Source organism: Bos grunniens, chromosome 10, assembly GCF_055505025.1.
Source record: "Bos grunniens cultivar Pamir isolate PY7600 chromosome 10, Bosgru_T2T1.0, whole genome shotgun sequence".
Classification (NCBI taxonomy): domain Eukaryota; kingdom Metazoa; phylum Chordata; class Mammalia; order Artiodactyla; family Bovidae; genus Bos; species Bos grunniens.
The window spans coordinates 26,537,927-26,550,272 of NC_141174.1; the positions used below are offsets into that span (position 1 = coordinate 26,537,927).

Consider the following 12,346-nt stretch of genomic DNA (forward strand, 5'->3'; position numbering starts at 1 on the left):
AGGGTCCTGGTCATGGGAAAGCTCGGGGAGCTGGGGGGTCAGATCCGGAGATGGCCACGGGGGAATCCCTTTGTCCTCCTAGGCTGAGCAACGGCAGCGAGTGGCTCTTCCACGGCAAGGATGAGGTAAGTGCAGGGCTGCCTGGCCCTGACCCCCGCCAAGGGGCAGTTGGGAGGGACCCGTGCCCCTTGGCCTCAAGGCTCCCTCAGAAGGGGTTGTCCTAGAGGCAGCCCGTCCTTTGGGGGTCCTGACCCTCCCGCCCTGCAGGAGGAGATGCTGTCCTGGCTGCAGGGCGTGAGCACGGCCATCAACGAGTCCCAGAGCATCCGCGTCAAGGCACAGAGCCTGCCCCTTCCCCCCATCACCGGCCCCGAGGCCAGCCTCGGCAAGAAGGACAAGGAGAAGAGATTCAGCTTCTTCCCCAAAAAGAAATAGCCTCTCGGGGGCCTGGCGAGTGAAGCCGGTGCGTCGTTGGGACGTGCGGGGACTAGTGCCTCCCTCCTCGGCCGGGCCTTCCTCCCGCCCACTGCCCGGCCGCTGCCGCTGCCTGCCGCCTGCCTGCTCTGAGCTGCCGGCCGGCCGGCCGGGCGCGGGCCCAGCTGCACTGCGATCGCTGCCTTCGCCCGCCCGCCTGGCCCGGCCCACGCCTGCCTCCGCGCCCGCCGCCCTGGGGCCCCGCACACAGCGAGCGTAGGCTCCAGGGACAGGCCCCCAGCTCCGCGGGCCCTCGGGGCCTCTGACTCTGGGGGCAGGAAACGATTTTTGAGGCCCACACCCTCCTCTCCCGACCCTCCTTACGGGGCCGAGGGGAGCCAGTCCCCACCCCCCTATTCCCACACAAGCTGGAGAAGAAGGCTTGATGGGGGTTCTTCAGATGCTGAAAAGCGAAAGTGAAGTCGCTCAGTTGTACCCGACTCTTAGTGACCGCATGGACCGAAGCCTTCTCCGTCCATGGGATTTTCCAGGCAAGGGTACCGGAGTGGGTTGCCATTTCCTTCTCCAATGGATCTTCCTGCCCCAGGGATCGAACCTGGGTCTCCCGCATTGCGGGCAGGCGCTTTACCCTCTGAGCCAGCAGGGAAGATTCCTGAGATGCTGCCCACTCCCAAAGCAAGTGTTGCTTGGGGTCCGTCCCACACAGTCATAGCCAGGGGAAGAAAAAAGGTTCTTGGGAAGGCCCGACCTGCCCCCTTAGGGGCATGAGGAGGGAGTCTCTGGGCCAGGGGCCAGGGGCCGCTGCCTCCCCACCTCAGGGGTCACTGCAGCCCCTCCTCCCACAAAAAGAGGGGGCACTGTCCAAAATCGATAGGTCCTAAGTGCGAAGGGCCTCCCGCCGCCTCCAGCACCCCCTTGCTGCCACTGGGCCAGGCGGTGGTTGGACCCTAAGCTCTCAAGCCGGCCCTCTTTTTTAAAACTACAGCTAGAGTTTAGGGCTCAGGCCAGAAGGAGGCAGATAAGACTTCCACACTGCCCCAGGCGCCACCTCTCCACCCTGGGATCTGCCGCACTCCCAGTAGCTGCTAGACCAGCAGTACCCCACTCAGACCCCAGGTCCCGGAGGGAGACAGGGCAGGTCCCCATACGAGATGGACACCGCAGCACCTGCATTAGAGCATCCCAAAGCCAAATACTCCATGAGTCCTGGCTGCAGCTGGCACCACCTGAGGGTGCTGGCTGAACCAACAGCAAAGTTCACGACCTGTCACCCTGAGGTGGCAGATGCAGCCACACCTGGGTATTACAACCCATGTAACAACCCCAGGAGAGCTGGGACAAATGTTGGGGCCGGAGCCATTAAGATGTGGCAAGTACCCTCACACAGGTCCTCCTGAAGGGCCTGGCCAGAGTCAAGGGGCTACATGGGTATCTACCCCCCAATCCTGGGTACAGCCAAAAGGGGCCCTGCAACCTCTCTCCCCAGGGATAACCGTCCCTATGCTGCCAAAGTCAGACATCTGGAGGGAACAGACCACTGGTTCCACAGTATTCTTTCCACCACCCTCTGAAAGCAATACAGCTCCAGCCCAGCATCTTAACTTGGGTTAGGTCCAAAAGTTGAGTTGCAGGCAGCAGACACTCCCCTGGGCAGAGCAGAAAGGACCCTGGGACCTGCAGTTGCTGTTTCCATCACCTTCCCCATGGGAAGGAGCCTTAGACACGCTGAGACGACCCCCCAGAACTGGGTGAAGCTAAGACAGAAACCACAGGCATAAGCATCTGGAGTTATTAGGCCCTCCCAGGAGCCCTTAGTGCTCAAGATCAATTACTACTATGTCAAGGGAAGGCAACTTCAGCGGACAAGAACCACAGGAGGGAAGTTCTCTGACGGGGCCTGACACATGGTCCCACCTTGGGAGCCAGGGTCTTCATGTGTCCTCTGTCCACCTATCCCTGTGGCCCTCTGTGCATCCACAGGGAACCTAATCTATACCACTCGCCAACCTCTCTACACATAGGGGAAACCAAGGCAGGAGGCAATGAGGTAGTGATGCTCACCTGGCAATAACAAAGGCCTCAAGCGCACCTGAAGGCATGTCCTGCTCCAGGATAGCCTGTTCCTTGCTGAAGAGCAGGTGGTGGCAAGTCTCTATCAGCTGCCCCCATGGGCCAATCTGTGGGAGCCAAGACACTAGGGGCCACCCTCTGCCCTCCACATGTGCTTCTGAAGTGAGGAATTTCAGCAAGCAACTCCACAGTCCCAGGAATGAAGGGGCCTCAAGGAAAAGCTAGGATTTTGCCACCCCTGAGCCCCTGGACTGGGCAAGGGCAGCAACCAGCTGCATGTGACCCACCATCTACCACCAACTTCCCATGCACCCTTCTCCCACATCACACAGGCCCCAAGACCCTTGACCAACTGGAATGAAACTGCAGGCACCCAGCTTTGGGACTCTGAGCCACATGGGGGGGGGGGGTTAAGCTCCTGGCACCCTGGCAAGTTTTTTTTTTCCTCCTTATATTTTCTACTTTGCAGTCTTTTAACAGTATCCCCAAACAGCTCCAGTCCACACCAGCATATCAGGCTTCCTCCCCAGGGCAGTTTAGAGGAAGCTCCTTCTGGGCATGGTCAGGTGGTCCTCCCACCCTCTCTTCTTCCCCTTTGTCCCCCTGGCCTCAGTGGACTGTGGCTGAGGGAGGTCAGGAGGGTCCTCGGGAGGCTCGGCTTCCCTGCCACCCCACCCCTCCTTCCTGCCTATCGGAGGGCACGTAGAGTCCCCAAGGGTGGCCCTGGATCTCCTTCCTCCCTTCAGTGGGAGGGGGCAGAGATCCAGAAGACCCCATGGCTCGGTCCCTTGGACAAGCAAGCTCAGGGAGGATGCAACGGAGGAGGCGGCGGCAGATGACTGCAACCCTGTTGGGCACAGACCTTGCAATCTGGGGCTGGCCCTGGGGCCGACCGGGTCTTGTCCTCCACCTGCTCAAATGTGCTTCCACGAACCAGAGGAAACCCATTTACTAGTTTTTCTAATAAATCAATAATGCTCCATAATTCTATTTGGCCTATATCCCTTTGAACTGGACCAAAGAGGGCTGGTTGAGTAAGCAAGGCGGGATCTGTGAACCCAGGACCACCATGGAGACAGAGGTACAGCCAGGCCATTGACTTGTCCCTGGAGTCTCATAGAAACAACTCCTGCCAGGACCCAAGTCCTGTGCTTCACTTGTGACCCTGAGAAAACACTTATTCATGCATTCAGCCATCTTGTGGGCCTGCTACAGGCCTTTCTGCATGGAGCATGGGACAGAGATCTGAATATCAGAACCCACATGCCTGGGGTTCATTTCCAGGGTGAGTGTGCTTTAAGTCCCTTCAGTCATGTCTGACTTTTTGCGACCCTATGGACTATAGCCTGCCAGGCTCCTGTCCATGGGATTCTCCAGGCAAGAATACTGAAGTGGGTTGCCATGTCCTCCTCCAGGGGATCTTCCCGACCCAGGGATCAAACTTGCATCTCTTCTGTCTCCTGTATTAACAGGCGGGTTCTTTACCTCTTGCGCCACCTGGGAAGACCATCATCTCTGGAGAGGCAGTTTCAATTGGTCTGGGTGAATGAAACCTAGGCATTGGCATTTTCCAAAAAGTTCCCTCTCCAGTGATTCTAATGGGCAGCCAATAAGTAACACTGAGCTGGTTCAGGGTTCCCACATAACAACCTAGAGGCCTGTGTATGGATCTGCTGGGGAAAGTGTTCATGACTACCACCTCCCCCAAGCCTTACCCCTTGAAGAGTCTGAGTCAGAGTTTGAGAAGCAACAACTCATCCATCCCCTTCAATTTATAGAGGAGGGAAAAGCAAGAGTTTAGGTGACCCAGCCAGTTAAGTGCAGGGCTGGGTCTCCTAACTCTCACTCCAGTGTGTGACTTCTCTTTATAATCTGACTTGCCTGGTAGGAACCAGCACGCTCCTCGGCAACTGCGCAAGTGGCCACACACCATTCCAGGCAGCTGGTAGAACGTGGGCCAGACCGGCTCGGCTTCTGCCCAGGGAAGGCCTCCTCTTGCCTCTGATACTTGACCTCATTAGACTCAGCAGACTCATCTTTAGGCTGAGTCTATCCTCCTAGGTCAGAAGACCTGCAAGACAGCTCTCCCACCTGGCCCTACAGACCCAGTCCTCCCAGGCAGACAGGGTGAAAAAAGGCTGGTCCACCAAGGGAAAGGGGCAGAACACCCAGTTAGAAATAGGGAGGCATTCTTACCCGTTGGGAATCAAAGACACTTTTGCAAATGAGATGAAAAATGAGGCTCCATCTCAGAAAACACGCACTTGTACCCCTCATCTGACACTGCAAGCCACCTAAGATATTCCTAGGCCCTAAGTTTAGAATCCTCACCCCCCAGGATGCCTCTTGGGAACCTGAGAGGGAGAGAATAAAAGGCACCAGTCATGGAAACATCTGTCTGTTAGAAAAACATCCCACCCTCCACCTCACCCCTTTCAATCCAACTTTGGCTCTTGGGGAAAAGAGCTAAAGGCCGGCACGGTCACCACTAGACAGGACGCCAGGCTGTGGGTAGACAGAAGCCCGTGGGAGTAGAAATAACAGAGAACAAGCCCCCTCCTGCACATTCTGCTGCCCCAGCCTCCTCTACCAGGACCTGGGCCTGTGGTTTGAGAGCATGGCTGCATACTAAGTACATGTGGAAGCAAAAAGCCCAAGTCCCACCTTCCCCTAAGACAGCCCTGGGCACAATCGACCCTTCCCAACCCAGCCAGACCCCAGGAAGGAGACCACACACAGGTTGGTTGGTCAGCAGTGGTTATTACACCATTGGCAAATAATGAAATGTGTACATTAGCAACAACCACAGGGCCAGCAAGACAACCCACAAAAGTACCTGAATAGAGGCCACGAGACTTTTCCTGGGAGGGGAGAAGCAACACACACACACACACACACACGCATACACGCACGTGTGCACGAGAACACTAACATACCACAGAATGGGAAGCAATAAATTATGGGCCTCGTGCCTGCCTGGATCCTAAGAAAAGGCACGGTTAAAGAGCAAAGCCTCCCCAGGCCAGCTTCCTGTGTGTCCCCTGGGTGGCCCCTGGGTCTGGCAGTGGCCAGGCAACGCTGGAGGCCTGAGCAGGGCTTGCTCTCCCTGGGAACAGATGAGCTTAAATATCTGGCGTCTTATCAGAACTATATACAAGAAAAGTGGCCACCCTGGCCTCACAGGGGAAAGGGGCTCATATGGGCCTGTGTCAAGTCGCCGGCAAGTCCCGGTCCATGGCAGGTGCTCTCCCAGGGGCGGCCTTTCTGAGGGCAGGGGAAGGGGGTCAAGTGAGGAAGGTGAGCCCAGCTGCGAGCATGAGGATGCCGTGGTTCCTCCCTCCCCCAGGACTCAGAGTCAACCTGTGGAGTTCAAGGCCTGGAATTTCTCCCTCAGGTCCCGCACTCTGCCCTGCTGGCTTCGGTCCGCTGGGTCCCTGGGACCCTCTTCCTTAGGCCGATACTCCGCAGACTCCTGCAACTCCTGGTCCTTCCCCATCTGGGCGGCTGCAGAGCCCAGTCCCTGCCCGCTGGCCGCCTCCAGCCCTGCGGCAGGGCCAGGCAGGGGCCCCTTCTCCATGACAATCATCCGCCGGTTGTCCTCCAGCGTGAGGTCTGCGGTGACATGCAGGGCCTCCCCTCTGTCGGGCTCGCTTGGGGGCGACTCCCCCAGAGGCTGGGGCTGGGCCGCCTCTGGGCTCACCGGGGCCCGCCTAGCCTTGAGGCTGCCGCAACGGCCCAACCTGCCGGAGGGAGCCAGCTGTGGCTCCCTCATGTTCTCCGGCAGCGAGCGGCTCCGGTTGACTGGCACTTTGCTGGGCCAGCCGCCCTTGGTCTGGAGCACCTCGTCCAGGGAGGCGTACTTGGAGCAGAGCTCTCGGACGTCAGGCCAGTTGAAGGTCTCAGTGTCAAAGGGGCTTCGAGGGCCATGCCAGGCTCCCGGTGGGGTGGTCCTTGGGCTGGTGGCCGAGGAGCTGAAGGAGACACGCTGTGGCGACATCTCCCTGGAAGAGCCAGGCCTGGGCAGTCTGCGCTCCTGGACCGCGGACTGCTTGTGGTTGGAGAGAGGTGGCCCCAGCTTGCTCACACCTGTGGGAAGAGAGCAAGCCGCCTGAATCCCAGAGCAAGAGGACGTGAGGGCTCTCTGAACTGGCTACAGCAGCTCCCCTTCTGGGCAAGGGTGGTTGCTGGGGTTTGGGGTGTGATGAGAGAGAAATCCCTTTTACCATCTGCAGCCCCGTATCAAAGGGAAAATGAGAAGAAAGAAGAAAAGGCGGGGAAGAGGAGTCAGGAATCAAAAGGAGGAGACAACTCTCTCTTTTTTGCTCTCCTGGAAAAGAGACCCTGTGCCCTTGGGCTTTAAAGCAGCTCCAGGGCTCACCTCAGCCCTCTTTCTGGTATAGGTTCTGTAGGGGGTCACTTCCCCAGAAGCCAACTGGCTCCTAAAAGGTGCTCCTGACTCAGGCTTGCGGGAAAGGCCCCCTCCCCACCCCGTCGTACCTGTGCCGCCGGATGGTGCGCCAACCTCCTCCTGCACCATGGGGACGGTGGAAGCCACCTTCTCCCAGTGCAGCGGAGGCCTGGCCGTCACTGATCTGCTCTTGATCCGGAGACTGTACTGGCGAGCCAGCTGGTAGACCTTGTTCTTGACTCGCTCGCTCACGTGGCTATCCATCACGTGGGAGAGCTGCAGGATGTGGGGGTGCAGCGGGGTCACCAGCTTCCCCTGGGCATCACTGCTCAGTTCCCTCACCAGCTCCTTCAGCTCCCGGGCCAGGTGGGTGGGGCTGCGGGGCTCGGTGGGGGAGGCGCTATCTGGGGAGGCAGCCGCTGACTCCTCAGTGATGGCTGCCAGCTCATGCTCCTCCAGGATAAACAGGGGCTCGTGCAGGTCAAAGCCGTTGGCCTGGCCTTGGCCCGGCCCCTTCGGAGGGCTCCCCTTGGGAGCCTCCATTCCCTCCCAGATCTTTACCATTTCCGAGGATGGGCGGAACTCAGCATCTGTGATAGGAGCTGGGTCCCCAGCGCCAGCCTGGCCTGGTCCTGGGCAGTCAAAGAGGGCCACCCGTGAGCCCACCTGTCTCTTGCGCCCCAGTGGAGCCTGTGGCTCCGGGTCTGGCTTGCGAAGGCTGTTTATTCTGGAGACCGAGTTTCTCACAAGCCCTTTGGGGATGAAGGAGAGGCTCTCCCGGCGCCGGACACTAAAGCCTGCATCTTGGTGCTCTGCATTTTCGTAGTACCTCTTGATTCTGTCCAGCAACTGCCGGTCTTGAGAGGAAAGCTTCGATTCCTTTGGGCAAGAAGACCTGTCTGGTTCCGCTGGGCAGCCTGGGCCCGGGGCCTCTGTCCCATTGACAGAAGGTTCGCTCTCTGCGGCCATCCCAATGCTGAGGTCCACTTCTGGAAGGAGCTGAGAGCCCAGGGAGTCTGTGGTGCCACCACGTGGGGCTGGGCCCTTCTCACCATCGTCTAGGCTGACCATACTGCTGCTCCGGCTGGTCAGCCTTGGGGTCCCGAAGCCACTGGACTTGCCGTCCTCCAGGGCCAGGCTGCTCCGCCGAGAGACGCTGCTGACGAACAGCTCGGCAATGACGCTGGCCTGGTCCAGCACAGAGGGAGGCAGGAGGCTCTCAGGCTCCTGGGAGGCCCCCACCTCCTCCTCGTCGTCCTCGCTGCTCAGGGCCTTCGGGTCCTCGGTGCTCTCGGCCACCATGAACTCTGCCATGTCATCGGGGGGCTCCAGCCCCAGCAGCAGCTGGTGGGGGTCAAGTTGCATTTCGAGGACCTCCGGGGCCTCTGTGTCTGAGGGTATCTCTTCGGCGCTAGGACCTTCCACGGAAGCAAACACCTCCTGCTCGGTCCCAGACTCGGTGTCTGGCTCAACCTAGGATAGCACAAAGGGCTCGCATGAGACAAAACCCCCCCTCAGGGGACCTGTGGAACGTGTGGACAGTGCGGCCTGCTCAGTGCCTAGTGGGAAGGGGCTGCAGTTTAAGAAGCAGGCAATCAGATGGAACAGCACTCAAAAGTGCGGCAGCAAGGAGAGGATGGCCCTCAGTCACCCTGAAGCTGGGGTGCTGGGCCCATGTCCTCAAAGCCAAGGAAAATTCTAGGAATACAGAGTGGTAGCACCTCTCAGTGGTAGTCTCCCCGAGTGGTACAGGGACAGGGTGAGAACATGCAATACTGAATCAGATCCACAGCCCTAGGATGCCCCTTCCTCAAGCCCTAGTAGTCGGGAGTCTGTTCTGGGTTGAAACTTGGGCCTGAATGACTCCCATGAAGGGCCAGGGTCTCCTGTGTGGGTCAAGATCCAGAGGGCAATAGGACCATGTGCTGAAATCCCATCAGAGGATGAAGATGGAGATGCAGTTCCTACTAGGCAGCCTCCACCTTTGTGCCTGACTCTGCCTTTGCCCAGCAGATGGCAAAGGAGGAAGCAAGGTCGGCAACTCCCTTCTGACCACATCACAGGTCATTTGAATCGTAAAATCAGCCAGTATAGGCGGCTTTCCAGAAGATTCATTAGGGAGAAGACAAGACAGCACTCTAAAATCTGAGGAACCAGAGCTGATTCCAACCGTTCTAGTCTAGCATCTGCACAGCGGGACCCAGGAGCGAGGCCCTGGGTTGGACACTGTCCAACACAATGATTGCCAGCCACTCGTGACTCCCGAGCATCTGAAATGCGGCTAGTCCATGCTGCAAAAACTTCACACCGAAAAGTACAAAGTACCTCATGAGTAGCTTTGATACCATGTGTTGAAATGATAATAGTCTGGATACACTGGTTAAATAATCCTTTACTGAGACTGCTAGAATATTCAAAATTACACGAGGCTCACATTCTATTATCATCAACCAGCACTCTCTAAACCCTTTTCCAGTGTCACACAGGCTATAAGTCTTGTCCTGGCTGTGAGGATCACCTTGGGAGTCTAGATTTCTTGAAATTTTCCTTGTATCTCTGGGAAAGCAAAGGATTCTGTTGCATATAACCCACAGATAGCGATGGGCTGGTGGTGGGGGTGGGGAGGAAAGAGTGCAGGCTTCTGGGTCACCGACCCAAGTCTAACCTGAGCTCTGCCCCTTAGAAGCTGTGCAATGTCAGGCATGTCACCTAACCTCTCTGAGTCTCATTCTCCCTGGTAGAGCTGGTTCAGAAAACAGAAGGAAGAAACAGAACACCAGGCATATAGAAGGTGTCCAGTAGATATCAACACCTTATTCCTTTGCCAGGTGGGACAGGCATGATTTAAATGTCTGGCATGCTGGCAGGGCAGGGCCTTATGCTCTATGCAAGGAGGCCTGGACAAGAGGACCTCAACTCTGGTCACTTCCAATAACTGTGTCCCTTGGCAAGAGACTGCATCTGCCCAAAGGAAGGGGTGCTGCTGCCACTTAGTAGCTTCAGTCGTTCCCGACTCTGCGACCCTGTGGGCTGCAGCCTGCCAGGCTCCTCTGTCCATGGGATTCTCCAGGCAAGAATACTAGAGTAGGTTGCCATGCCCTTTCCTCCAGGGGATCTTCCTGATCCAAGAATCGAACCTGGATCTCCTGAACTGCAGGCAGGTTCTTTACCATGGAGCCACCAGGGAAGCCCCAGAGGGAGGGGTACTGTTTTCTAATTCAGAGTAAGAAGCTGTCTGTCACCAAGCCACATGCCCATAGGCCAGACAGGTTTCCTGAAGGCATGAGAGTCCTGGGAAGCAAGATTCCCTGTCCCCATGGGCCTAACAGGAGAGCCATGTCTGAAAGCCCCGCCTACAAAGCTGGAGATCTGAGCTCAGGAGGGTATGCACAATCCCTATTCCACCTGCTGGCCACTCACCTCTGGCAGGGAAGTCACAGACTCAAAGTTCAGGCACTTTTCCTCAGGAGTTGGAGACAGACTCCTGGTCCTCCCGCAGCTCTTGGGTTCTTCAGACTCCCTGCGTTCCTTCCCCTGCAGCAAGCAGAGGGCAGTCATCAGCTTCCAGAACAACAGGGAGCTGGTCCCCTCTGCATCCCAACCCTGACAGCACCTCTTGAGCCCCAAGGGGGTTGGGCTACACTGAGATCCAGCGTTGGACCTGCGCCATCCAGAGTCGGCCTGAACTGCCAAGTCTGGGAGACTCAGAAATCCCCACCAGGCATGCACCCCCAGTGTGCTGACCTCCCCGCCACCCCCCAGCCTGCCCCATTAATCATGCCCACTGAGTAGCATGCTGGTTAGCTCCAGTACTGGAACAATGAATGCCAGGGGCTCACCAGGGCGTGACAGCGAGCCAGGGGTTAAGAAACGCCATTGGCAGGAATGAAGGAACAAGGACGGAGGGGTGAGGACAGCAGGGAAGGGGACTCACAGATGGGCATGCACATGCCAGGAAGCATGCAAGGAGGAGGGGAGATCAAAGAGACACCTCACCATAGCGCCCCGGGAGAAAAGTAAAGCGTTGGCCCGATAGTGCCAGCAGTGGAGGGCGGCCAGCAGGGAGCTGGCAAAGTCGGCTACCTGCTCCGCCACTGCCAGGCTCTCCTCCTCCTCCTCCTCCTCCTCCGAGCCTGAGGGCTCTGGCCTGGCCCCCTTCTCGCTGCCTTTGTGCCCAGCCAGGTCCTCCAGAGAGACCTGAAAGGCCTGCTCCTCCTCCTCCTCCTCCATCACCTCCTCCTTCTCTTCCTGGGCAGCCCCTTCGGCCTCCAACTGCAGGCCCCGAGCACAGGGGGGCTGTCCAAAGTCCAGGAGCGTGCCAACACTGCCCGCGTGCTGTGCAGAGCACAAGGCCCCCTCGTGACCAGCCTCTGGGCAACCCCCCTCCTCCTGCAGCTGCTGGGGCTGGGGAGGCTTCGCATCTATAGACACCCAACCTCTGGGCTCCTGAATGGCGCGGGGGACTCTAGAGGTGGGAAGCTGGGCCTGGGGCCTGGGCAGGAACTCAGGACCCAGACAGGCCCGCCTGCCCCAGGGAGAGAGAGCAATATGAGAGGATCCAGGCTTGGGCCAGCCACTGGCAGGCTGCCACCCCAGGAAAAAGGTACAGAAGGGTACTCTGGGCTTATTCATCTCCAGGACCCTCAAGACAGAGCCTGGTGCCCAGTAGGTGCTTGACAGGTGTCTGCTGAGTAAGTGACGATGATGAGGGCTGAGCCGGGCAGTTCCCCCCAACCTGTCCACAGTCCCCTCGCCCCTGGCCTTACCTTCACTCTTGTGGCTCTGGCTGCTCCACCACCGCCAGATTCCGGCACACGGGCGAGGGGGGAGGGAGAGGGGAGATCAGTGAGCAGGAGAAAGAGCCCCCTTACACAGGCCCGAGGCCCAGGACCCCCTGGGAAAGCCCTCATCAGGGGCTCCTGCTCCCAGAATCTTCACAGGACTTCCAAAGGAATGACTGATGGCACAGGAGCCCGGGGTGGGGGTCACTCGCTCCTGCTATCAACCAAGGACAGGGAGACAGGGTGCGAGGTGTGTAGGGGGAAAGCCCCCCTTCCAGGGAGAAACAGAGGCCCCTCTTCACCGTCCATGTCGCCCCCACCCTGCCGGTCGCCCACTCCTCCCGCTCACCCTCGCCCTAGGGCTCAAGGGGATAGCCGACCACTGTTCCCTCACTCACCTTTCTCACTGAGTTGCCTGAACAGACGTCTGGTCGGCTCTGAGGAGGAGAGCAACGGGCAGAGTCAGTGCAGGCTGCAAACTGCCTGGCCTGGCCCAGGCCCCATACTCATAGCGCCACTGGCCCATCACCAGCTCAAAGTCCACTCCAGCAGGGCCCCTGTGGCCCCGGGGCATGACAAAGGCTGCCCTCACGCCCAGTCCACAGGGAGCCACTGCCCACCCCGGCTTGGGGTGCTCTGCTGTGACTGACAG

General features: G+C 58.5%; 2 protein-coding genes across 8 annotated transcripts in view; one reads left to right on the forward strand and one right to left on the reverse strand.

The window, feature by feature from the left end:
- The window catches only part of SPTB (spectrin beta, erythrocytic), a 132,153-nt gene extending 128,663 nt beyond the window's left edge, over nucleotides 1-3,490 (forward strand). For both annotated transcript variants that reach the window (XM_086320263.1, XM_086320264.1), the window contains exons 35-36: nucleotides 83-125; nucleotides 268-3,490. In XM_086320263.1, coding sequence (XP_086176389.1) covers nucleotides 83-125; nucleotides 268-435 — 211 coding nt within the window. In that variant the 3' untranslated portion in view covers nucleotides 436-3,490. The remainder of the gene's footprint in view (nucleotides 1-82; nucleotides 126-267) is intronic.
- A 1,755-nt stretch (nucleotides 3,491-5,245) lies between these two features.
- The window catches only part of PLEKHG3 (pleckstrin homology and RhoGEF domain containing G3), a 46,817-nt gene continuing 39,716 nt past the window's right edge, over nucleotides 5,246-12,346 (reverse strand). For 4 of the 6 annotated variants that reach the window (XM_086320269.1, XM_086320267.1, XM_086320265.1 and 1 more), the window contains exons 13-18: nucleotides 12,093-12,131; nucleotides 11,680-11,699; nucleotides 10,910-11,248; nucleotides 10,334-10,447; nucleotides 7,003-8,386; nucleotides 5,246-6,591 (exon numbers count right to left, since the gene is read on the reverse strand). In XM_086320269.1, the coding sequence (XP_086176395.1) occupies nucleotides 5,861-6,591; nucleotides 7,003-8,386; nucleotides 10,334-10,447; nucleotides 10,910-11,248; nucleotides 11,680-11,699; nucleotides 12,093-12,131 (2,627 nt within the window). In that variant the 3' untranslated portion in view covers nucleotides 5,246-5,860. The remainder of the gene's footprint in view (nucleotides 6,592-7,002; nucleotides 8,387-10,333; nucleotides 10,448-10,909; nucleotides 11,249-11,679; nucleotides 11,700-12,092; nucleotides 12,132-12,346) is intronic. The other 2 variants (XM_086320268.1, XM_086320270.1) reach the window with 2 other exon arrangements.